Raw genomic sequence first — 25,606 nt, 5'->3', positions numbered from 1 at the left:
GAACCAGTGAAAAACTAGTACATTCCTCTGCTGTTTCCAAGATAACAGACTCAATGAGTCACAGTTTCAATTGTATGGACTGTACCTGGGAGTTATTTAATAACAGGAGATAAGTGGAGGATTGAAGGAGGGGAATTACAGGCATGCTTGCTGGGCTCTCTGCTTCCTTCCCTGCAGCCCTGAGGACATTGTCCCCTCAAGTGTATTTCTCTAGAGTAATGAAATGGTAACTGGGAGGATAACATGAAGTACACTGGTGGAACCGAAGGATCAGCTATATGTGAAAATTTCAAGTGTGGCTCAACGCCAGCCTGCTTGCATCAACTGGCCCCTCTGTGCCCTCTCATTACGGTTCACATACCACTGAAACATTTCCAGTCTAGAGCATTGGCCAAGAGTGTGAGAACCAGATGAAATGGGCATACAGGCAGCTGAGGGAACATAACATCACAGCTTTTCTGCACCAGGAAAGCCATAGTCGGGCCAAGCAACCTTTGATATCAGAGTGCTCTGGCGGTTGAGGCTGGCACAAAGACATATAATATTAGTTTACGAATCACCCTGAAATTAGGCAAGAAAATGCTGGACTAGAGTTAAAGGAACCATTTAAGTTGTGATTAGATTTTTTTTTTTTTAAGTTGTGATTAGATGTTGGCATTTGCATGCAATTCCAGTGTAATTCCACCTATTTTTCTTCCCACAAAGGGGTTTATTTTCACAGTGTCAAAATAGGGCTGGAATTTAAACAGATGAAGAGGAAGTGAGGATGATAATGGACTTGAAGGAGACTGGCCACATCAATTTTGCTCACCATTCTTCCGCTCCTGGATGGAAGGAAGACTATAGCTGGGCTGCAGTGAAATTGCCTCCATGTCATGGGTCACAGCTTCACTCCTTGGACTCGAAACCAGAATATCGCAATCCCTTTCCATTCCCAGACACCTCTGGGGCTCCATGTCACCTGAAGGGAAGGTGGAATATGTCTCCCTGAGAACAAGTGTGGGGGTGAATCCAGTAGTTGATGGAAACCTTGGAGAGTATTCTGAAAAACAGAACCATTACAGTATTAACAAACTGAGGAGTAGTCTTGGTCAAGGTTAGACAATGTTAATTGTTAACTGCACTTCTAAAGTGAATGCTAGACTGAAATCACGTTTTCTTTCACACTCAGCAGAAATGTACCAATCATACCAAAATTCTATGAATTCTTCTTATCTGTTAAATGAATTAAAGTAAAAAAAAATTAAAGGACAGGATCTCAGCTTTGGATAGCTGGCTTTGACCCATTAATCTCACCACTATCACTTCTTTAGAAGTGTACGTTTTTTACCTAATATAAATCTAATTATTTATTTCATTTAACCTTGTAGTTGTAGGTGACAAATTCTTCATAGCAACAGATGTGCTACAGTCAATAATTATATACCTACTAGGTCTACCTGATAACGGCTCCCAAGTCACACAGCAGAAAAGGGTTTACCCTATCATCAGTAGATCCCTGATCATGCCACAGCCATCTGTGGCCAGGAGCCATGGGAAAAAATTGTGCATACTCTCTCTCCCCATCAATCACAGTGACACTAGGCAATAGTGTGTGTCTGTAAGGTCATGTATGCAAAAGAGGGCAGATAGCACCTCTGCGTGTGCGCTTTGTGACGCAGCATGAGCAGCATTTCAAAAAGATGACTGGCTTGATGTGTCTTGGAGAAAGCATGTATTAGCCTTCACCCTCCCTGGTTGATGGCGATTGTACAATAGGGGAATTGGCTGGTGGGTGTGAATTGGGAAGAAAATGGGGGGGAGGATCTACTGACTAGTGTAGGTATGTATACCAATAAAGTGAAAATTGAGTGTATATTACAAGATGATGTTGTTCATCCCACATGCACTCTTGCAGTAATTTTGGAGTCTAAGGATACAGATTGTACCCTACTCTGATAATTTTATACCTTGTTAGATTTGTACCTAACTTGTGCTTAGTTTAGTTCCGCAACATCCTTGAATATTGTATGTTGACAGTTGTGTAAATGATTGAATGGGGCTTAGGAGGCTACACTGGCGATAAAGTAAAGTAATTCATTCACTCGTCTTCATTAACCATCCCAGTCTAAATTTATCCCAGTTAGAGTCATGGTGGAGCCAGAGCCTATCCTGGGAACACTGGGGACAAGGGGGGAACACACCATGGATCAGGGTCCAGTCCATCACAGGGCATCGTGTACACACATTCACACAATTGTTGGTTAACTGAATTTTTACACACTACCATCAGCCATATACTACATAGCATAAACTATTGTACTTTCTCTTATTTGCTGGAGGTAACATTTACAGAACTATACTATTAAATTAACCTCATTATTTCAAGTGTGGCATGATAGCGCTGTGGGTAATGTTGCTGCTTCAGTGCCAGAGTCCTGTGTTCAATACTAAGCTCAGAGTTTGAGTGTGCAGATTTCATTTTACTTCAGGACTTTGAATTTACATGGCTGAATGAAAACAAACTGTGTTAATGCAAAGCAATTCACTGAACCGATGTACACATTTGAATTAAATCAATTCAATGAACTTTTTTTTTTTTCAGTAGAGGTTGAGTGGCCTGCCCATCTCTCGGCCAAGATGATGATGTCCACCACTTACTGGGCCACCCTTTTCTTAGACTAGGGAGACAGACCAATCTCTCTTTCCTTCACAATGGAGTTCCTTCCATTCTCATTATTCTAGCCTCATGGAGATGAACTGTGAGGCCTGCCTGGGTGTTAGGGAGCTTTTCTGAGTTTGCCTTGAGACCAAGCGTGTTAACATTGGTGAGGAGATTGGATGTGTTCTGGATACCCTGCTCCTTGGATGGGGCAGAAGGAAGCAAGTTGTTACAATTTAGCAATATCTTGATAATAATTGTGATATGGAGAGACGAAGCTTCCTGCATGAATGTTGAAAACACCTGTGGTACTAGGGAGAGGCTGAAGGACTTGGAATTGGACTGTCTGTCTTGGATGGCAAACCTTAGAAATGCCTCTGTGTTGCAGGTCCACTGACATGAACCATTCCTAGCTTGAACTATACAATATTTAAATTTTTTAACCATTTTAACAATTTAACTTAATTGCCATTTGCACTACTGGTATGCATCGTAATGTTTCCCACTGTACACTGTTAACTTACTGCACCATAACCTTGTTATCTCATTTTTAATTTATTTGCTATTTACACTACTGGTGGGATGCTAATTGCATTTCGTTGTCTCTGTACTCATACTCTGACAGTGACAATAAAGTTGAACCTAACCTAATATACCCAAAAGTATGTAGACACCTAACCATCACACCCATATACGGGCCTTTCCCAAACCTTTGGCACAAAGTTGTCTAGAATGTCTTTGAATGAGTTTCATTCACTGGAACTATGGGCCCAAACCTGTTCCAGCATGACAATGCTCCTGTGCACAAAGTGAGGTATAGAAAGACATGGTTTGCCAAAGTTGATGTGGAAGAACATGAGTAGCTTGACATCAATCCCACCTTTGGGATGAATTTGAATGCTGACTGCACCCCAGGCCTCACCTGACATCAGTGCCCAACCTCACTAATGCACTTGTGGCTGAATGAGCAAAATCCCACAGCCACGCTCCAAAATCTAGTTGAAAGCCTTCCCATAAGAGTGGAGCTTATAATTACAGCAAAGGGGGACTAAATCTGGAATGGGATGTTCAACAAGCATGTATGGAATCCGATAAGGCAGAGTCTTTAGAAACCAGTCTTAGAAACCATCTCAGATCTAGAATTTGGTAAAAAAAAAATGCCATCCTTTCTGAACAAGAGAATACACTGAATAGAAGCCCTTGTTTTCAACTACCTGGTTCTACCTGGTTCCACCTTTCTTATTGCACCTCTGTTGAGGAAGGAACAAACTTCTTGGGACGGACTGACAACATTGTTGGGGTCTGATATCAATGAGGTCTTGAGTCCTCATGAGGCTGAGCCAGTGGCAGAACTGTAGTTTGTATTCCTGCAATACTGCCATCAGAACCCAATGATCTGATGTAGTTGCCGTCCAATGAGTAATGTGTTTGGCTGTTAAACTTCTGTCTCCAGCCCTTGTTCTTCAGGGGGGTGTTCTTTAAGAATCTTTATTGGTGGGGCCACTGTTTAGGGCCCACACCTAAAATTAGTGCAGATGCAAACAAGTCCCTTCTAGGCACTGGGGTGTGGTGTCCTAAAGGCTCCACATTAACTGTCTGTTTGGTGTGCTGACTTTGGGATTCCAAAACCCGCACGCTCCTATCCGCTCAAAGCAGCAGGTGCGATGTGTGCAAACTGACACAAGACAGGGGTCAATTTGCACAAATCAGGCAGAGCGGAAGGTGCCAACCACACTTGGTGACACATAAAAACCAAGTTAACAGAGAGTTCCCCCATATCCTAGCCCAGGTGTCCCACCCCTCAAGAATGGTGTCAGTCAGTCCCTTAGAGCATGAGTAATATCTTCAGATTGGAGTTACTGTTCCGATGCTAGCAGGAAAATAGCTAAAGTATTGCCAGTGCATTCCACAAACTATGCATTATCAAAAGTGAGCAGGGAGTCACAATACGATGTGTGAAGGGGAAACCAACACCAAGACAAGCCTGCTAGCTGTAAAGTATTAAAAGGGAGGAACTGACTTGGCAGGGAAGAGAGGAGATGCTATACAGCACAAGCAAAGACTGTAGAGATGAAAGTAGCAAACAGAGAGTGGTGAGTGACAAAGCAACGTAGCTTTCTAATAAAAAAATACTCACAATTATGCTACAAGAAAGCATAATCACCAAGGTAGAAAGAAAATAAGAGGAGGCTATTCCCAGCTTTGACGGTTACCTTTAGTTCTCAACGTGGTCATTAAGCAGATAGGTCCATATTGTATACATGTAGTCTGACAGGCAAGATGAAGAAAGGAAAGATGGCTGTATGACAGTGGAATTTATTGCAAACACTGCATCATCAATTCTCGGTATGCACTTGCACACACACAAGTAGGAGACAGTTTACATACAGGTGTTTCACACCGCCCCTGGCAGGTAGTTTAGCATTATACATACAGTATATCACATGACCAGGCCTTAAATAGAAGGTTACTTTAAAAATAAATTCTGGGCAAAAGGTTTGAATTCACAATTGATAATTAAAAGTTTAACATTAGTTTCTACATTTGGAAAAAAAAAAGCTTAATAATTTAGTGCAACATTTATCTGGATCTTTTTCAGAAATGTTATAAATTTTAAGAACATTAACCTCTTGACACTGGAAGAAATGTGGCACAGATTGTGATGCCAATTTGAAGTCAGAGTGATTAGTCATTGGCATAACCACATCAGTTACTTCCAAATCCCACCAAGATATCTATATATATATACGGGCAGCACACTGAGTAACTCTACAAATTATCATTACATTTATTACATAAAACAGCAAGATAGGGCTTGAATGATTGCTGTAAAAGATTAAAATGCTACTAGTTAAGTATTAAACTACTAATTAAGCATTACATATAATGTTTTTTAACCCATGACATACTGCAGATTAGTTACTTAGGTGGATTAAGTGGGTTCAACATTTGAATGATTCCTGCCTATGTTCATGAAGCTCCGCCCTCCCAGGATCTACGATGGCCCATAGAGTAGTGTGTCTATAAAATGACTGACAGGAGTCTGAACACAAACTTCCAGGCCAGAAGTCAGTTTTCCAAACAGGTTTTCTCAGCGACTTAATACGCTTTTGCTCAGGCAACCGTCTACGTATCTTCCAGGTTATTTGTACAAGTCAGGAGTAAAAAAAAATCAACAATTTCACCTTTAAGTACTTAATCATCAGTAATGAACTGCAAAACTAAAAAGAGTGAGAGGAAATAAATAACAAAAACAGAATATTTAATATATTTCCAGTGCATATATCCACTTCAAGTTTACACAGATGATGTCTTTTGACTTTGTACTTATACATATGAACAAAAAATACGTATTCATAAGCATAAACAAAACAAAAGAAAAGTTTAAAAAACAAAATATATAGGGAAAATTTTTCAGACACAACAAATTACCAAAATTAGTACATTAGTAGTACGTTAGTATTTGGCAGTATGGAGTGTTGGAGAAGTAATTCACTTTTTGAAGCATAGTGATTCAATTTTGGCTCATTCTTTTTGATAACTCGTCTTCAATTCCCCAAGGTTATGAAGGTCATTCTGATGGAATCTCAATTTCAAAATCCTAAATACATTTTCATTTTCAAGTCAAGAGATTGGCTAGGCCATGCACGGCCTTCTTGCGTTATTGTGGCTGTATGTTTGGGGTCGTTGTGTTATTGAAACATCCAACTTCTTCCTAGATTAAGTTTCTTGAGATTAATGAGATTAAGTTCTCCTCTAATGTGTCTCAGTACATCGCTCCATTCATGTTTCCTTCAATGATGTGTAATGTCCTTTGTATTTTACTGTGGGTGTGATCCAGGGATGATTAGATGTGGTTCCATGAACTCTCCACCTACATATTATTGAACCAGTTGTACTGACGGGGATGGTTAAGGTCTTTGCTACGGCTCTGTAGCTTTTTCCATTCGAGTGTTGTTTAATAAATTGTGCCTGAGAACTTTAGGAAGCTCCTTCGTCTTCACAACTGTGTTGTGTGAAATCTTGCTAACTGGAATCGTCTTTTAGAATGACACCAGCTGCAAATTGCATGAGAACATTATTTTCAGCATTTATGTCTAGAACTATGTAAACTTTACATATATTTTTAATATAGCTTCTGAATACTTTTTCCCCTTTCAATTTTGTTTTTAAATATATAATTTTTAAGCTTACAAATACATATTATTTTGTTCATATCTATAACTATAAAGTTGAAAGACATTATGTGTGCAAATTTGAAGTGGAGGTATGAACTGGAAATATATTAAATAATAAAAACACAAGTGTCCAAAGTCTTACACACTCTTCTGTCTCATCATTAAGCCATCTCTGGGTTGTAGTGCTGATCACTGGAATAGCCAGATCTCTGTGAAGCTTATCCCGACATTTGCTTCATTAGAATATATGGACAATGGATTGTTGAGGAGCAGAATGAGGAGTGCAATCTGTCCATTAAAGAATTTAATCAACTGTTTAAAAGCACCTCCAAACCCATACAATCTAATAGCAGGTCTTACGGACTATGAAGAATGTGCATGATGAAGATCAGTAGATGGCAGTGCAGTTCTGATCTAACTCTACATCAGATTCAGAACATCACATACAGAACGTCATATTCAGAAATATACATCATATTCAAAATATCATATTCAGAGCTATACATCATGTTCAGAACATCATATTCAGAAATACACATTATATTCAAAACTCTACATGATAAATGATAAATCTAGATTATACGATCAGAACATCATATTCATTTCATCAGCATTTCATTAAAATTGCATTTTACAAGCATCTAGGTTATTTTTCGTTCGCATTACAAAAATAGAACCCCTTGTTTAGGAAGAATTTCGAACAACTGATTACATGTGCAAAGTTATACATGTTAAATGACCATAATTTATCTTTTGTCCATAGGGACTGAATGGAAAAAGTTACCTCATGGAAGAAAGAGAAGAGAAGAACGAACAGTCTGTTAAAGCATACTAGGTCATGATGACTCTGAAACAGATAAAAATAAGAATTAATAAAATAAAATAAAAAAAGATTAAACCATTTTTAAAACTAACCTGCAACAACAAAATTGATAAAAACTGATAATAAAATTGACACTACTTCACTTCATTTTGTCTAAAAAACATGCGGCGCCATTTAATGGAAAATGAAGCATGTAGTACATTACACAGTGTAAAAACGCATTTTTATAGGAGTTAAGGAAAATAGGAGATAAATAAAAGGGTGTGGTTGATGAGGTGATTGACAGTTTTAGACATGGCAGTCGAGCCTCATGAATGTGCACGCACTTTCCAACACACACCTGAAGCTCTTGACAGCTCTGTAGTAAAGTCATGTCCTGCTCTGCAGTAAACTGTTCTGTGCTGTTTTTCTGGTATGATGCTCATTTTGATGTCTAAGCTAGCTTGCTGAACTGATATAATAACTAGCAAACTGGTGAGTGAATGAAGTGATGGCACAAACCAGGGCAGCTAAAACACTAGCTAAATCTCCATAGAAAATTATTGACTGTATGACTTTAGTTAACACATGCAGTCGCATGGTAAGGTTAGCCAGTCAGTTTTTTTTAAACAAACTCCACCGGCAGAATGAGTGGGGCATAAAAGAGCACTTCTCCATTCAGATGTGTAACTTACTGCAGGTGTCAGATGAAAATCACGGAGAGCAGCAATATTTTCTTCAAAAAAATATGTTGTGTTGAGTGTAAATGTTGACTGCTGTTCACCAGTATAGTTTCACTTGGTACATTACCTTAGCTACTTATACTTACATTACATTGATTAAAATGATGGATAATGTCAGCTAGCTAGCAAATTGTAGCTCAGTCATGATTCAAAGCTCTAAAATCCTTTCCTGACTTCAGTAAATTCAATATACTTGCAAAAATTATACGACTACAATTTATCATTTTATATATTAATTAATAATGCTGTTCTTGCCACTTTGAGTTAGCAGCTGCACCATCTTTTGTTGCACTTCAGGTGCACTATATGGCCAATAGTTTTTGAACACATCAAACCAATATGTGCCTCTTCCCAAAACTGTTTCCTCAAAGTGGAAGCACACAATTGTACAGAATGTCCCTGTGTGCTGCAACATTACAGTTTCCCTTCACTGGAACTAAGAGGCTCAAACCTGTTCCAGCATGACAATGCCCCTGTGCACAAAGCAAGCTCCATGAAGACATGGTGTGTGAAGGTTGGAGTGGAAGAACTCAAGTGTCCTGCACAGAGCCCTGACCTCAACTCCACTGAACACCTTTGGGATGAACTGGAACACCGACTGAACCTCCTCACCAACATCAGCGCCTGATCTCACTAATGCTCTTGTAGCTGAATGAACACAAATCCCCACAGCCACGCTCCAACATCTAGTGGAAAGCTTCCCAGAAGAGTGGAGCTCATTATAACAGCAAAGGGGGGAATAAATCTGGAATGAGATGTTCAACAAGCAAATATGGATGCGATGGTCAGGTGTCCACATACTTTTGGCAGTATAGCGTAACTCACAGTGTGCATGCTCTCAACATGAACAGTAGACTGTCCATTACCAACATGGGCAGGTGAGAGACGGATCCACTGGCCAGCCGTGTCTATTGCACATGCTCTAGCTCTGATTTTTCACAAGATGGTGACTCCCATTTTGATTAATTGAAAAAAAATTAGATTAATCAATTATCAAAATAATCATTGGCTGCAGCTCTAATGCTTAGTATACACTGATAATGGAAATGCCCAGTCTAAATTCTGCATACACTTTAATGACCAGAGACGCCTGGGACTGAAAACATAAATGCTGAGAAACTTGGAGAACAAGATAGTCTGCTTGCTATTTAAAAAAATTAGCAGCTATGGGCAGCTTTAATCACATTTAAATGTTATATGTTGTTATAAGAACAAAAGTACTGGATGACCACATTTACAGTTAGTTTTAATTCAAATCTGATCACCAATTTGTCTCTTAATGCTAAGCAGATTTTCAAAACTATTCCAAATTAAAAAATAATTCTGCTTTGTTTTATTAGTGAAAGATTTAATGAAAGATTAATGTAGCACTGAATATTACATACAACTATAAATAACGCGTATTGCACGGTTTATATTTTTATTAACCATGAAGAGTAAATTAGCATCTAAACAGGGCCACAAAAACACAACGTTTGTTTACTTCTAATAAAAAGCAGTTGCTATGGGAACAGTAATCTGGCCATGTGTTGATTAATCACACTAAACAATAGCAGGACAGATATTTATGGGTGAGGGCCTCTCTACTCAAGAGCCCTTTAAGAGATATGGAAAGCAAGTCCATGAAAGCCTGATGCAGTATCAGAGATTATTGTGCATTGTGTACTTCCTGCTTAAAACACAACCTCCCCACAAAGGAGGGCTTAAATTCTCACTAAAGTTTCATTAAAGCAACCTTGCACTGACACAACTGACACAAAGTGTACATCATGGAACAGTCCAATTTAATACATATGGACACAGTTTTGAACTGCTTCCAACACATAGTATATTTGTTTTCTTTGATGAATGGATGAAACACTTTTTCATTTCCAAGCCATTTAGCACACACTTAACAGAGTTAAACAAATTCAAGAGTTCTGATCCTGTTATTTGCTGAAAATTAAAACCAGCAGGCTGTCTAGCTCATCCAGAAATCTCCATGCCTCTGCACGACACAATGCTTACGCTTCATCACCCCGAAGAGCATCTTCTAAACCTTAGATCACAGTCTGCCATCGTAGTGTGCGTCCCGGTTCCACATACAATAGGAAATGAAGGCATGCATGAGCGAATACTCCGTGTAAACAGTTCCAGTGCCCCTGACAAACCCCAAGAAAAAGAATGAGGGTGATAATGGCCATATCAAGCCATTATTCATACACCAAGCATCATTATAACCAAAATAATTCCTAGAGATTCTTACATTTACATATACACTTACAAGTCAACTGCTAAACAAACAAGTCTGATTTTTCTTATATAATACTGGTAACTTTTAAAAGTTACTGAAAAGCAAAGTAGATGAAATTACTAAAAAGTTGAAAACCACAAAATTAGTCCTTGGCAACATCTTACACAGAAACCTTACAGGAAGCATGTTTGGTTGCCTAAACAAAGTCATGTGCATTAAACTCATATTACCAGCTACGACATTCTACCCACAACAAACACTGGCTAACTCACTCGCAGTAAAGCTGCAGAGGGTCAGACGGGTGGCTAAATATATCTCAGAGACAGGGTAGAATAAGCAGCTGGAAAATACAAAAAAGTTCCATATGTTTGTGTATGCGTGTATTGGGAACTCAGACCAGGAGTCATCACAAAACCAACAGTGTGAGACTCGCTTGAGTGAGAGAAAGCAAGGGGAGGGGGAATTCCATAACCATTACCAAAATAAATCCCACATTTGAAACAACTTTCCCAGAAAGTCAGTTAACTCCCCAGGGCTTGTTCCAGAGTCTGGCGCACATGACCTCTACTCCACCAACATGTTCTTTGCCCTCTGACTTCCCTCTGGTGGGGGGTTTGCAAGAGAAGGGGCGACTCGACCTCAGCCCGAAAATAGCCTCTGGCACTCCAGGTGAGTGGATGTAATACTTTTCTTTTTTTTTAAATTACATCACAAAGCATGATTCCTTGTGTTTTAGTCCCACAGAAGTACAAGATTACTTATTGCTATTATGTAGCATGTCATACATTCCCCTAAAATCAGACACATACCATCTGGCGAGCTAACCCTGTTTAAATAACACACTTATACACACAAACACACAAGAGGAACAACAACTCCTATGAAGAGGCATTTTTGGGTAGCTAGCTTTTCCCATTTATAATAAATAATTAATAATAACTACTACTGAACAGAACAATCAATGGGATATCCTGTCTTTTACAGAACCAGCAGTCTTCCCGTCACATAGAAGGTACTTGTTTTGCAATTTTTTAAACGTAATCCCAAGGCACCACTTCACATTAGAAATGATCCCACTGATTTCTGCCAGTCCAGGACAATTCAGGTGTGAGGTTCGTACAGAACATACTAGATTATTAAGATAAGAGATGTGAAGAATGAGGAAAGGTTGATCGTCAGACATCCAAAGCAAACAGTCAACTAGAAGCACTGTGTATAAAAGTGGGGAGGAGGTTTATATGGTGACATCACGGCAATAATTCACTTCATACATTCACTTCATTCACTTTATATCTAGCTTGTTTTTTTTTCACTTTTGAGAAATGCACTTTTCATGCACTGCAAAAAGATTTGCAATAATTAATATTAATCTGCATACAAGTGACAGGGTGACAATAATAGCACCTAAGCCTCCAGCGTTAAGCCAAACAGATGATGCATGGGCTGAGAAAACAAAGTCCAGACCACCAGGGACTAAATTATAAATACAGAGACCTCTGGACCAGCGCTGTGAGACTGCAGCTGAAGCCTGCGTCCCCTCGCTCCCACCCCTGACTGCGTAAACCAGTGGACAAAATAAAAACAAAATCTTTTCACATCCAAATTCTCAGGAATATCATTCAGTGTGGTTTGTCATTTCTGAAGTACTGAATGTGTACGTTTCCTGAGGCAAGGTCATGGACACTGACATTTATTAACATGTGCGGCTGTAAACATTCAGAGTGAGTAATCATACTTCCAGTGTATTTGCAGCTTATTTCCTCATACAAATTAAACAATTACAGAGTACATGTGGCAAGAGTAATTCAGGATGAATGGACGTGTTATAATCAGGTGAATGACAAAAATTCCTTCCTGATTATTATCCAAATCTGGTTAGCGTGACTAGACATTAAAAGTGACCTAAATGTAAACCTTTATAGGCGGTGGATGTTTGCATGTTCCTTCAGAATACTGAGATGTGTTTGTTAAAATTATACTGACAACTGATACTGTCCAGACAAACGGAGAGTACTTCACTTCGAATAAACAGAAACAAGACATGAAGTGCAACCCTTTAAAGCTCCCCTAAACATAATTCTTAACTCTTGTACTGGAGAATACAGCACAGAAAAACATGGTGTGCAGTTCATGTATTTTCAAACGCAAATTTGTGACTCAAACTATATAACTGACAGAAAAACAAAACACCACACACTAACATGTATCACAACATTCAATTCAATTGTTTTTGTATAGCACATTTAACAAAACGTTGTCACACATCAGCTTTACAGAAATCTGGATATAGATTTGGATTTAGATCCATAGTGATCAAGCCAGAGGTGACAGTGGTGAGAAAAACTCCCTGAAACGACATGAGGAGAAAAGGAAACCCATCCTCTTCTGGGTGACGCCTCGTAGTGGGTTATAGTGGGGTCATAGTGGGGTCATAGTGGGGTTATAGGTGCCGGATATGAGATATACCGCACTGTGATATGGGATGTATATGTTTAAAAAATTGTAGGGACACGTGTGTTTTGTGTCTTGTGTTTATTGTGTATTGCTGCTTTATCTTCTGTTAGAGATTTGCATTGGTTCTTTAAAGTGCTTCATAAACACCTTTTTGACTTTCCAATATTTTGTAGCCTACATAAAGCTCTTTTAAGAACTATAAAGACTTTAAGAACTCAAAATTGCTATATAAACAGATTAATAATAATAATAATAATAATAATAATAATAATAAATAATACAATGCAACTCAGTAGAAAGTTGTATATGATGAAAGCTGTATGATGTTCACATGACCATGGTGTTGATGGTTATTAATGCTCATGAGAGTGCAGGATGAAATGAGAGCTAAATAAACCTGACTCTAACTCACTGAGCTTTCCTGTGCAGCCTTTCACAGACATAAAGAACATGAACAGCTGCAACAGACGAGCAAAACGAAGCGCTCCGCTGAGTTTCCAGACAAAAACCCTTCAGACAATCTGAATGATATAAGCTGAAAACCTACCTGCGTGTTTGTTGTGTTTATTTCCGCAGCTGCATGTGCAGATGTTCGGCTCCGTCCCTAACCGCATACTGCATCTGCATACTATTTAGCACAGAAGTGTGCAGCGCTGGCTGGCGTTGGGAAAAAGAAAAAAACCAAAAACAAAAGAAGAAGAAGAAGAAGATGGCCGCCCACCAGCTCTGATGTAATGATGAGAGTAACCCCTGTGTCCCAGACACATGAGCAACTGCTCACACTTTGCCTGCCCCAAATCAGTGCAGGTATTGTTTAATAAGAGGTGATCTCAGGTCAGCTTGCTCAGCTGTTCAGCAGCAGGAAGACTGTATGATCACATGAACACAGGAAACCTAACCAACCTGCACATGTACAGGGGACAACAGGCTGAGACCTCACTCAAAATCTGCCACTTTTTTTTTCCTCATTTAAAACAGGAAATACAGTTTTAGAATTTAAAAGATTTTTAACCAAAGAAAGGAAACTGTTCAATATCTAGAATATTCAAGATTCCAGATTCTGCACTATTTCTAGGTCACTATTTAAACAAATTTGTCATATTGACCATGTTAACTGCTTTATACAAAAGGTCAGATTTTCCCTGAGGCATGTGTTCAGACGACACTGCGATGGATGAGATCTGACATGGATCATCAGGTTTTACACAAATTTGTGAAGTCCATGCCAGCTTGAGTGAATGCTGTCATTAAAGGGGGACATTTCAATTCTGAAATCCATGAAAATATTTCTAAATTTTCTAAAAATAGAAGCATTTTCACTAGTATTCTCAGACTTTTGGACCCCACTGTACATTACAAATAAACAATAATAAAAAAAAAAATCACCTATTACAAGGATAGCTGATTTAAATCACTTTGTCTAACACTGCCATCTGCTGTGTCACATTTGACTTGACATGTGGTAACAAAGTTCCTTATAAGTAGTAAAAAATAAATAAATGTATTATGATGGATGGAGAGACCAAAGCTAAGTTAAGGTCACTATATTTGGACAATACAGTTAATAAAGAAAGAAAATCCTTTATGGAAGTGCTTCATTATTACCTGTGGATATTAAAAAAAGAGAAGAATACTGGTATGTAAGAAAAAATTCAGTTCAAGCACATCACTTCACAGGGTCCTCAGTTCGATCCTGAGATTGGGTTACCGTCAGGTTAATGCTGCTAGGTGGACTGGCTGCTGGAATTGCCAGGTGAATGAAAGCACTGGAAACTGGAAACTATGTCTATGGACACGACTAACAGTTATGCAGACTAGAATGCTAGTAAGACTGCTGTTGGGCAAATGAGACTGCAGTCCTGCAGGCCAAGCCCAGTTCTGGAAAAAGGTGAGAAAGAAATCTCAGATTGGGGAGAAATGTGCGTTTCTATAAACGATACCTTTTGTAAGTTGTGAGACATTTCAGTGAAGGCATGCGCCATGGTGTTGTTATTAAATAAAGCAATAAGCCCCTTGCGGGGATGAGTTACGGTGATTTTATCAGGCGGTCATCTTCACATCAACTCATGATACTGTACAATCACTCAAGTGCCTGAGAGAGCTTATTGGTTTTACAAAATAGCACAAAAATAATATAATAAAATTCACATTCACCATTCAATAAATATTTTAATTGATTAAGAATAATATAAGTAACCTAATGGACAAAGATTAGTGTATTCTATGTACAGAACAATTCTGTACTAATGCAGAATTAAATTATTGTGATGTGGCCACAGGTGTGTGTGTGTACTGAGTATTTTACAATGGCTTCCATCATGGCTCAGCCAACCAGATGTTAGAACCAAAACAGTTTTATCAGTTTTATAATTTGGTTTGAAATACAAAAATGAAGTCGTACTGGTTTCTGTGGGTGTTAATGTTAGCTCAGTTACATTCATGTGTAAATATCTGCCAAATGAATAATGAGTAATGCATCTATGATGGGCATTTACACCAACTCACCTTGCATTTTAATGCTGCTGTTGCTCCAAAGCAGGTAAATGGAAGCATAGTGATCTTTTCACAGCCATAGTATAAGTTATGCAAGTTCTAGGAGTATGGTTCTGACCATTTTCACAAACAAAATAACGAAACAATACCCACACACACACACCCCCCAAATAAAATAGTGCAGATTTCTCTTCTCACCAATTGACCCCATGGCTCTGCTAAGCAATAGCCTGGAGTACTAATGGCCAGTGTAGGCACATCACACCTCCATGAAACAAGTGTTGGATAAAAAAAAAGCTAACAAAAGCTTGTATTTAATAAGAGAACTGCAAAGTGTGTGAGTCATTAACAGAGATGCTCATTTTTGCCCGTCTGTCTTTTTTCTCTCTCCAATGCTTATGCTATGGCCATACCAACATGCGAATATCCTATGAAAGAAGCCACTGTTGCTGTTGGAGGTGCGAGTCCTAATCACAGCCCAGAACAATGTGTGATTTCTTATGGGAAGGATGGACTGGTGGAGGCAGACTCAAGGCTGGTTGCCAGCTCTATCTCAGAAAGCAGTAATGTGTGAACTGAATCATCGCAACACACATTTTCAGCAGTTTCTCATGTACAGATGGTGGGAGAGAGATAGGCAAGGACTTTGAGAAAGAGGCTTCAAAAGTCTATGCAGCCAAATGAACATCTTAAAGAAAACTCCTCCCTGAAACACATGAAATATGTTTATATTGAAATATTTGTGATGCGCTTAGCGATTCGGGTGTTAATTTGTTGGCTGGTGCTGCATGTTCATTATTCCCATGAGAAGTTTTTGTTTTTTTGGCACTCTGATGTCACAGGGGACATTGCTAGTGTTGTAATTCATAGGAGAAAATTTGCAGCGATCTCAAGCATAAGTGGTAATGGTTGTAATGGTAATGAGTTCTGCTGTTAGCTCTTGAAAACAAAAAAGCTAGAGCTTCTGTTTTAACCCACCATTTTCCAGAGGTGTTCAATGTCATAGTCATGAGAAATCAAATGTTGAATTAGTGAATACAGCATGTTTCTTCGGATAAATGAATCTATTATATGGTTAATATAGATGAAGATGGGACAACTGCAACGCTGGACTCAGAGACACAGGGTAAGGATCCATGTGCAAGGTTTATTTGGACAAAGCACAAAGTCAAAATAGACAGGGTTGTAACCAAATACAAAACACAGTCCAGAATTAGGGTCGATGTACCAGGCAGGGTCAAAATACCAAAACAGCAGAATCAGCATTAAAACAGAAGGGCAAGGCAAAAGGCAAAATCTAATCAAGGCAAGGCAAGGCAAGGTCACACACAAAAAATATTCCCCAAAACCACAGCCCATAACGCACAAGATTAGCAGGAAAAGTGTAAATCTTCCCATGGAAGTTCAAGTTCATATACTTTACATAGCAGTTCAACAGGAAATAGAAAGCACCACTGAAGAAGTGGGATTACTATTCAGGGAGAGCATCCTCTGGTGGTCTGGAGTGGAAATGTCCGAGCTAGATGTCACACAAAGGAAGACAAATGATTTTTTTGGCATGTTTATTCCATGTTAATAATCATACATTGATATATTATACATTTGAAAAACACTGAAAAGTAAAACATGCCTTAATTGTACAGTGTACAAAATGTACAAAAACTGCAGTAAGTAATCAGGATGTATGAAGTAAAACTGCATCCATTCAAACCTCTTTGAAAGACTGTGCTACATTTTGATAAGCATTTTTAAGTGACTTCAGAGAGATAAAAATAAGCCTGTATTAGTGATAATAATAGAAACCATGTGGCTGAATAAATTTAATAGCTACTTCAATGTTACGAAAAATTATAACACAGATTTAATATGCAGTTCTGGAAAGGCTTAAGACAAGGTTCTGTTATCTGTTGTCTTTACACAGTCCCTTTTATTCTGCACTGAATCAACCTCTGTAATGAATATCACAACTCATTTCCCCTTTAGATGATACAGTTAATGACCTTAAATAAAAACAGCCAGTGAACACACAGTGAACAGAGAAAATATGGAATGTAGATTTAATTTAATTTAATATGAATTTTGTTACTTTAAAACATTTACAAAATGTTTTTTTAAAAGCCTTTTTTTTCCTTTTTTTTTGAGAAACAACTAGATGTATTTTGAGAAAAATACCAAAAGCCTTCACTAAATAACTCAGACATCAGCAACTAACAACTGGTATCTTTTCTTTCTTTCTTTCTTTCTTTCTTTCTTTCTAAAAGCCTTGAATGTGCTGTATGCAGTCAGTTGCCTAGAACAACCTCTTACTTAGCTAGAACAACCTCATAGTTCATAATCAGTCTGGATTCAAAATGACACACTCCATAGAAAATACTCTTGTGGCTGTTACTGAGAAGCTTCATGCCGCTAGTTCAGGCAAACTGTCATCTGTTCTTATCTCCGTAACCTTTCAGCAGCCTTTGACACTGTCAATCATAAGACTCTTTTGTCCATCCTCAGGAGTCTTGGAATTAGTGGCACAGCATGGCGGTAGTTTGCTTCTTACCTGGAGGGGCGGTCATATCAGGCAACATGGAGGGAATCCACATGGAGACTCTACACTGGTGTTCCAGGAGGCTCAGTGCTTGGTTCTCTTCTTCTCCCTCTACACCCACCCTGTCAGTGAGGTCACATCTTCGCGTGGGTTCTCATGCCACTGATATACATCTTCTCCTTTTCTCCCTCAGACACTCATGTCTGCATGGATCTCAGCATGTGTAGCAGACATTTCATCATGGATGGCAGCTCATCCCCTGAAACTAAATCCCATCCCGTCCCATCAAGACTGAGCTACTGTATGTCCATGGAGATGCATCCCCACATCAAGATATTGTAATCTAGCTAGACAACTCTCAGAGCACACCATGCAACCTTGGGATAGTCCTGAACAAGCACCTATCTTTCTCTCTTCATATTTCTAACCTGACTCAATCATGCAGGTTTATTATCCTTTTACAACATCAGGATGATCCAGCCTTTCCTGTCCACAGAGGACAGTCAGGTGCTTGTTCAGTCCCTTGTCATCTCAAGTTTGGACTCCTGAAACTCAGTCTTGGCAGGTCTTCCCCTTTGTGCAATCTGACCTCTGCAACTGATCAAGAATGCAGCCGTAATAGCAGTTTTTAACCTCCCCAAGTCCTCCCACCTCACCTCATTGTTTTGCTTACTGTAACTGCCTATATCAGATTCAAACGCTGATATTTGAACACAAAAATGGACCAGTCCCTACCTACCTGAAGGAACTTATCACACACCCGCTCTCTGCACCACATTCCCTTCAAGCCTCTAGCACGGCTCTACTTGACCCACCATCCCTCAAGGTACAAGGAAGACATGCTTCAGGACTCTTCTCTGTAGTGGCACACAGATGGTGGAACAAACATTCAAATGAAGACTGAAGACCTACCTCTTCACCAAGTACTTAAATGAGCACTAATAAAACTTGACTTGTATTTTCTTGCTGTACTAACTCCTCTCTCACAAGGTTTAGCATGATGGCATACTTAGACCCTAACCTCTTGAACAGACCGGTTTGAACTGTTTTTAATGGAGACCACAAAGATCTGCATAAAAGTGTTTGACCAGTAGTTTAAATACTGTAAATGTAAAAGTAAACATAAGAGTAAAATTAAAGCTGTCAGATGTGTTGAATAATGTGGGTTGTGCTGAGTCGTTCTACTTCTATTTAACGGCTGGGGCAGTGAATACTTCTTATGCAAGTGCAAATGCATGCCAAGACCATCCAAAGTGATGTATGATGTAATATTTGCAGTAACCACCATTGTCATACAGCCAACTTTCTCTTTATTCTTCTTCTCTCAAACACATGTAGGACCTCATATTCACCTCATGGGATTGTCTGTGTGACAGTTTGTGACAGTCATTGCTGTCTTCCAAAGCTGGCAATAGACTTCTATCATCTCCTATCTACTGTTATCTCTTTGACTGCAGCCTTGTTATCTATAACTCACCATGCTGCTGTCTGCATGAGCTATGAGCTATGACTGTTCTTGTTGCTCAGTACGACACTCACTTCTCAGTCTGGGTGGGGTCTCACGCAGTGCTCTGGGTTTTTTTTTCCTTTGTGACCACCAGGCCTGTGAATATATGCCATTAGAGTAGTTGAGAGGTCCACCCTCCCTGAACCATGCCCTAAATCCAGGGTTTCTGGCCAGTTATAACACCCTATTGTGCAGCCAATCAGCCAAACACTTGAAGGTAAACTCAATCTTTCTGTTAGGAGATTGTAACATCTCCTCTACTAGTGGCCTCAGGGAGGTGGTAATTTCTGAACACCTTTTCAGTCAGTCCTAAGTCGGGTTGGTTCCTCATGACATTGTGGCATATGTTATGCATGTGATGTTCATCACCTCTGGTGGTTAGAAGGTTGTGAATGCTTGTTATTTATGTAACTGTGGATCTATGAACACAGGATACCAGTGTCAATCCAGTGGGAATGTATTACAGCAGTGTTTAATTGTTGGAAGGTCTCTGAAGGTATCCAGTGAATTACCAGGTGAAAGAGCAAAATGTTTGGTTGCTCTGGTGTAATCTCACAGCAAGCTGTAGTGTTGGCTTGTGTAGCAGCTGTGTTAAAATCAAAGCATTGCCAAGCTGCCACTGATGGATCCTTGAGCAAAACCCCTAACCCTCATATGCTCAATTGTATCCTGTCTCAACTGTATGTCACCTTGAAAAAAGTGTCACATAAATGTAAATGCAGATCTCAAAGTCAAAGGCTGATGGACACAAAGTAGCCCACTGACTCCAGCCAACTAAAATACAATTATAAATATAAAACAGACAGAACAAAACTATTACCTCTGGGCACTGTCAAAGTGTGTATCTTATCTGATCTATGTTCTCTGTGTTTTACATATTATCTAATCTATGCATCATGTTCTCCAGCCTGTCAAGCACACTAGGCATGAGCCAGATAGTGCTAGCACGCTAGTCAAAACACAGAGTAATAAATATACACCAAGGGTGAGCAGAAGGGCTGGATGACTCACTCTCGCCCAATATAACAGAGTTTGAAATTTAAAAAAATACAGAGAAACACACAAACTTTAGTCACAGGCTGACTATCATGAGTTCTTTAGATAAAAAACTCATAACTGCGTAATGAGACCAGTTCCCCAACAAGGATAACTCAGATGACTATCATTCATCAGCTTCCCACTAAATTAGAGAACAAATAAATGCCTGACCTATTCAACAAGAAAAACAGCTAACATTTCAAAACATGTGAATCCATTTTCCTTTTATAGTATAAGATCTGAATCTCTCAAACCCTGTTGATTTGTTTATACTCTCATGCTTACTCTTTCTCTCCCCTGATTAGTTCTCTGCTCTCGCCTATAACAGAGTAGTTGGGCTTCTTTTCTGCATGAATATGAGGCCTGATGATGTTTGGTGTGTCTGAGCTGGGGTATGACTTCGATGTAAAAATTTCTCCTGAGAAACAGCACTGACTGTGAATTACCATTACAGTATTGTCAGGGAAAGTGCTCTAATGATTGCTTAAATTAACTATAACTGGCTAAAAGATCTCGGTTAGTGATTTAATAACTTAAAATCATTAATTACGCTAATCATATCACTGTAGGAGTGAGAGATTTAGGAAAAAACAAACAGGCCTGTTCTGTTTGAATGAGGTCCATTCTTCAATTAATGGTGGCAAAATTCCACTAGGGGGCAGTATAGCATTTATTCTTGACTCATCCACAAGCAGTAGAGCATCCTCTAGGAAACTGCTCAATTAGACCTTGTTTTTGGACCATTAAACTCAGAACACACACACACACACACACACAGACCGAGAGAGAGAGAGAGAGAGAGAGAGAGAGAGAGAGAGAGAAAGTGCTTTCCTGGCTATTGTCAGGGTTACCCAAAAGAATTACAAAGATTTAAGCATGTCTCAGAAATAGAGCTGTATTTTATGGCCAAATTATACACAGGGCTCTAATGGAAATGTATTCTGGCTATTCTCCATCAAACAAAGATGCAATATGTACATACTGTATGCTGAAACTTCATACTGATACTGTGTGACAAGTGCATATGATAGTAGGAAGTGGTATAGTTGTAGTAGGAACAGGTTTTTCCCATAGCTCCCCTGGATGTAATGTTCTGCCAGCTAATGCTTGACAGTGTCCTGTCCATTACAGCAGCATGGCAGATCTCTGGCACTGTTGATGACAAACGGACACAGCAGTGGATTGTCTCTTACAAACATTCACTTAGAAGGAAACAGCTGCTGCCTCACAGCGTACTTTGGTATTGACAAGTGAGTCTAAGGGGTGGTTGAGAAAGGCTTCATTTGGGGTGTATTGGTGTCTAGACTGTTCACCGTTCTCCGTTGCCTGTAATTGCCTTTCTTAAATCTTGTTAGTCAGTGTTTAGGCACCTCTTTGGTTTGTCTGTGTTTTTGGTAAAGTAATATATATGTAAAAGCTCCAGATCTGACCAATGATACCTTTTTCCTTGTTTCCTGGTCTTGTCTTTCCTAGCTTTGTTTATTGTTCTTCTGGTTTGACCTTTGGCTGTTTTTGTCCCTGAGTATGAATTTGCTTGAGTTGTCTGATTTAATCTGGACCTCTGTGATTTTTTTTTGTTGTGAAATGCCTCCAAAAGTGAAAATGCTTATGTGTAGTACATTTCAGCTTCAGTGGAATAAGGCATGGTGTGAACACAGGCACTTACACAGATCACTGTTTGAGCTTCACAGGGGTGATTTATTTATGAGCTGTGGGGAAGAGAATAAAAGAGCTTGTACTGTTCAGTGCAAGTTTCTTGATGTGGGCTACCATGTGCTATGGTAAAGAGGTGCTACTGAATGTGAGGAAAAATATTTCACTCATGAGATGTTCATTAGTGTTCTTATTCCTCCTTGGTAAGCGATCAGTCTTAAAGTGCTTGTGCATTTTTTGGTCTCATGACCTGAAGTGTGTCAGGGTTGCTGTCCGTGGTGCTGATTCTCCGGCCCATGGGCTGTAGTGGGTACCGTTGTTTGGGGCCTGGTATTATGAATGCAGTATATTGCTCATAAGCCAGTGATAATTGTTTAAATGTTATTTTTTTCATGTATTCAAAAACTTTATATGGCCCAGCATCACAAAGGTGATGTATTGTTTCTGAGTCAGTGATAATTAGTTTAGTTAGAATTATATATTTCAGATATTCAAGTACATAAGTAGGGTTTGGAGACCAGTTCTTGATTATAAATACAGTTGTGTACCACAAATTTCATGTAGTTAACCCAGTTATGAAAGTTCTTTTACTTTTTATACTCTGAGGAAACGAATCTCTCACAAATCTGGCTGAATTGTAAATCAGTCAGCATTGGGCATCCTTATCAGGTGTGCCTGGAGTTATCTCACAGGCACATGAGTGCTGGAGAACACCTCCAGCATGTATGCCTGTTTCTCTAAGATTAATGCAATTTAAATAACCCTCAATCACTTTTCAAGGGTTTGTTAATGCTCTCATGAACCAAGCTGGTAGCTGCCTACTAAGCATATTTGCTAAAATAAAAGGAAAATTATTTGACCTTACATAGACACCGTAAAACAAGGCCATTATTTTAGTCACACAGAGAATTTATGACTGTGATATAGGCAGCTGTTTCTGCAAGTATAACAAGCTTATCAGACCAGCGCAATATCCAGAGGAATAGTGCTTGTAGACAGGAGATGTATGACTGAGGAAAGTAAATTTACAGAGAGTAGAAAATGGGAGAAAAACAAATAGACATCCTGGGTGAGGTGAAATGCTGAACAGAGGGGAAATGTGTTTGAAAAAAAAAAAGAGCTAAGAAATCACTTGAAATATAAATCAAGATGACTCTCAGCCTTGAGAAAGATGAGGAATGTGTGAATATGCTGTCAATTGGTGACAAGAGCAGAGTTTTGAAATATGGTGGTAGAATAGCCATCTCATTATAAATAAAACTAAATATCCAAGGAGGTAAAATAAAGGGAAGGTTGTATGTCTTTGGAAAATCAAATAAATAAATGTGTAACTGATGATATCTGCCCTGATGTGCAACCCTGTGTGAAGATCTGTGGAGAACACTGAACTTATGATTAAAGGGACGTATGATTTCTTGTGGAAGCCTATCTGAATGGGAAACTTTCTATTGTTGGATCTTGTGTAAAACCTTTAAGGATTCCCTCAGAGGAAAAAAAAACCCTAAGAACTCTCTAGGGTTCTAGATGTAATCTTTTTTTTTTCTAAGAGTGCATTAATGAGATCCTGTCACAAATACCCTCTTCTGGATTACTTTGGCTTTTAAAAGCCCTAAATAGATGTGAATGAAAGCTCTAGTGTTCTTGATGTGATTTGTATTACAAAACAAAAGAGGCCTGAGTCTTCTGGCACACCAGAGTAACCCAGAGATGCCCTCTAAGGTCGGCCAATGACTCAGCTCAGATATCAGAGAACAGTCTCTGGAGGCACACAACTGAAAGGCCTACAATCTAATAAGCTTTTTCATTTTGTTATGGAAAAAACCCTAAAAAGACAGAACATTCTGGCTCACGCCAATACATAGTCTCGAAACATTACCGTGTAAATCAGTTGAGGTTAAAAAATGCATAACATTTCTGAGGTTAAACAGTGGGCTATTTTTTGTATGAAAAATTATGAGAGGCTGTAAGCGAAGGTGTACTGGATTAAAAGTGAACAACCTTTCAATTATAATTCAATTCAATTCTTTTTTATTTATCTAGAGATTTTAACAACAGACATCATTACAAAACAGCTTTAAATTTATATTTATATTTAAATGTATTAATGCTGTTGAGCACATGTTAATGTACTTTCTTACCATAATTATTTGTCACTTTTCTGACTGTCTAGACTATTTGGTTTAACTGAGCATCTGTTGGACACTTTGGTGCCGGTCTGTGTCATAATTGTCTGGGATTTGGGACAGCACCATGTCCTGTGTGTCATCCAGCCCTCCTGACTCTTTTCCACAGCTCTCCTGCCTCGCTCACAGTCTCCACAGTCTCTCATTTCTCACCTCTTGCAGCTAATGTAATGTAGATGTGATGCCACCAGGGAGATTTTTTCCTTCCTAATTTACGGTCAGATGTGATTGACAGAACCAGGTAAGCACCTGCAGGTTCTATTCTTTTAAAGGAAGGTACCTGCTGACAGTGTAAGTCATTGCTGTGAATATTGCTTCTCAAATTATGTCTGAGTGAACATTATAAAGGATTCAAGTTTAAATAATAATTAAGACAGACCTGCTCCACTTTTGATGTTCCAAAAAACTAAGTGTTCCCAAAGCTTTGTGTAAAGACAAGTTTTAATAAGGTGAAGTCCCACGGAGCCTGAGAAATGCTATCAGGTTTGAGAATCTATGCCTTTATTAATAAATTTCTTTTGTTATACTACCTACCGCTGTAGTAGGACTGCTGGTTTCATTAATATCCAAATGACTGCTCAGATGTGGTCTATGAATTTCAACAGATATGAAATCATATGACTGTTTTGCTTTATGAAGACCTATAAATCCCATAATTTTAGACAGATGAGAAGTAGGCTACTAGGCTAACTGTAGCAACGTCACACTTTTAAGTGAAGTACAATATATTCTTGATAACTGTTTATTTTTTAAATTTATAATCAAATATTTTGGCTTCTGGCATGAATTCGTGGGCTTAACAACAGTTAGCTGGTTGGTTGATGCTCCAGAGATCAGTTTTTAATCGACTCTCCATGTTGTTTGACTAAATTTGTTGAGATTCACAACAGATTCATTGAACAAAGTCACTATAAATTTAGGCAAGATGTATAACCACAATAATAGTCACAACCGCATACTTTGGTGACGTGTATTTACTTATTAAAAATTAATTCATGCTGGTTATATAGATTGAATATTTATGCTTTTAAAAGATAAACTCAATTAATATGACTAAAGCCCAGTCTTATTTGAATAAAAAATCAACCTTTTAAGGGATATATCCTTAATAAGGTATCTGTGAATGAGAATGCTGTTTTCTGTTGATT

The 25,606-nt window shown here is 38.8% G+C and overlaps 1 protein-coding gene and 1 long non-coding RNA gene across 3 annotated transcripts in view; one reads left to right on the top strand and one right to left on the bottom strand.

The window, feature by feature from the left end:
* Window positions 1-13,712, bottom strand: part of mrtfbb (myocardin related transcription factor Bb) — a 37,172-nt gene extending 23,460 nt beyond the window's left edge. Inside the window, exons 1-3 of one of the 2 annotated variants that reach the window (XM_053228694.1) lie at window positions 13,599-13,712; window positions 7,604-7,666; window positions 812-1,042 (exon numbers count right to left, since the gene is read on the bottom strand). In XM_053228694.1, coding sequence (XP_053084669.1) covers window positions 812-956 — 145 coding nt within the window. In that variant the 5' untranslated portion in view covers window positions 957-1,042; window positions 7,604-7,666; window positions 13,599-13,712. The remainder of the gene's footprint in view (window positions 1-811; window positions 1,043-7,603; window positions 7,667-13,598) is intronic. The other variant, XM_053228693.1, reaches the window with a different exon arrangement.
* Window positions 11,092-14,636, top strand: LOC128317295 (uncharacterized). The gene is made up of 2 exons (XR_008300813.1): window positions 11,092-11,266; window positions 13,628-14,636. It is a non-coding gene; the product is annotated as an uncharacterized LOC128317295 (long non-coding RNA).
* Window positions 14,637-25,606: the final 10,970 nt, after the last annotated feature.

The sequence above is a fragment of the Pangasianodon hypophthalmus genome, chromosome 23 (genome assembly GCF_027358585.1).
Source record: "Pangasianodon hypophthalmus isolate fPanHyp1 chromosome 23, fPanHyp1.pri, whole genome shotgun sequence".
NCBI classification, from domain to species: Eukaryota; Metazoa; Chordata; class Actinopteri; order Siluriformes; family Pangasiidae; genus Pangasianodon; species Pangasianodon hypophthalmus.
The sequence above is the reverse complement of the archived record's forward strand: the minus strand, read 5'-3'. Positions and strand labels throughout refer to the sequence as shown.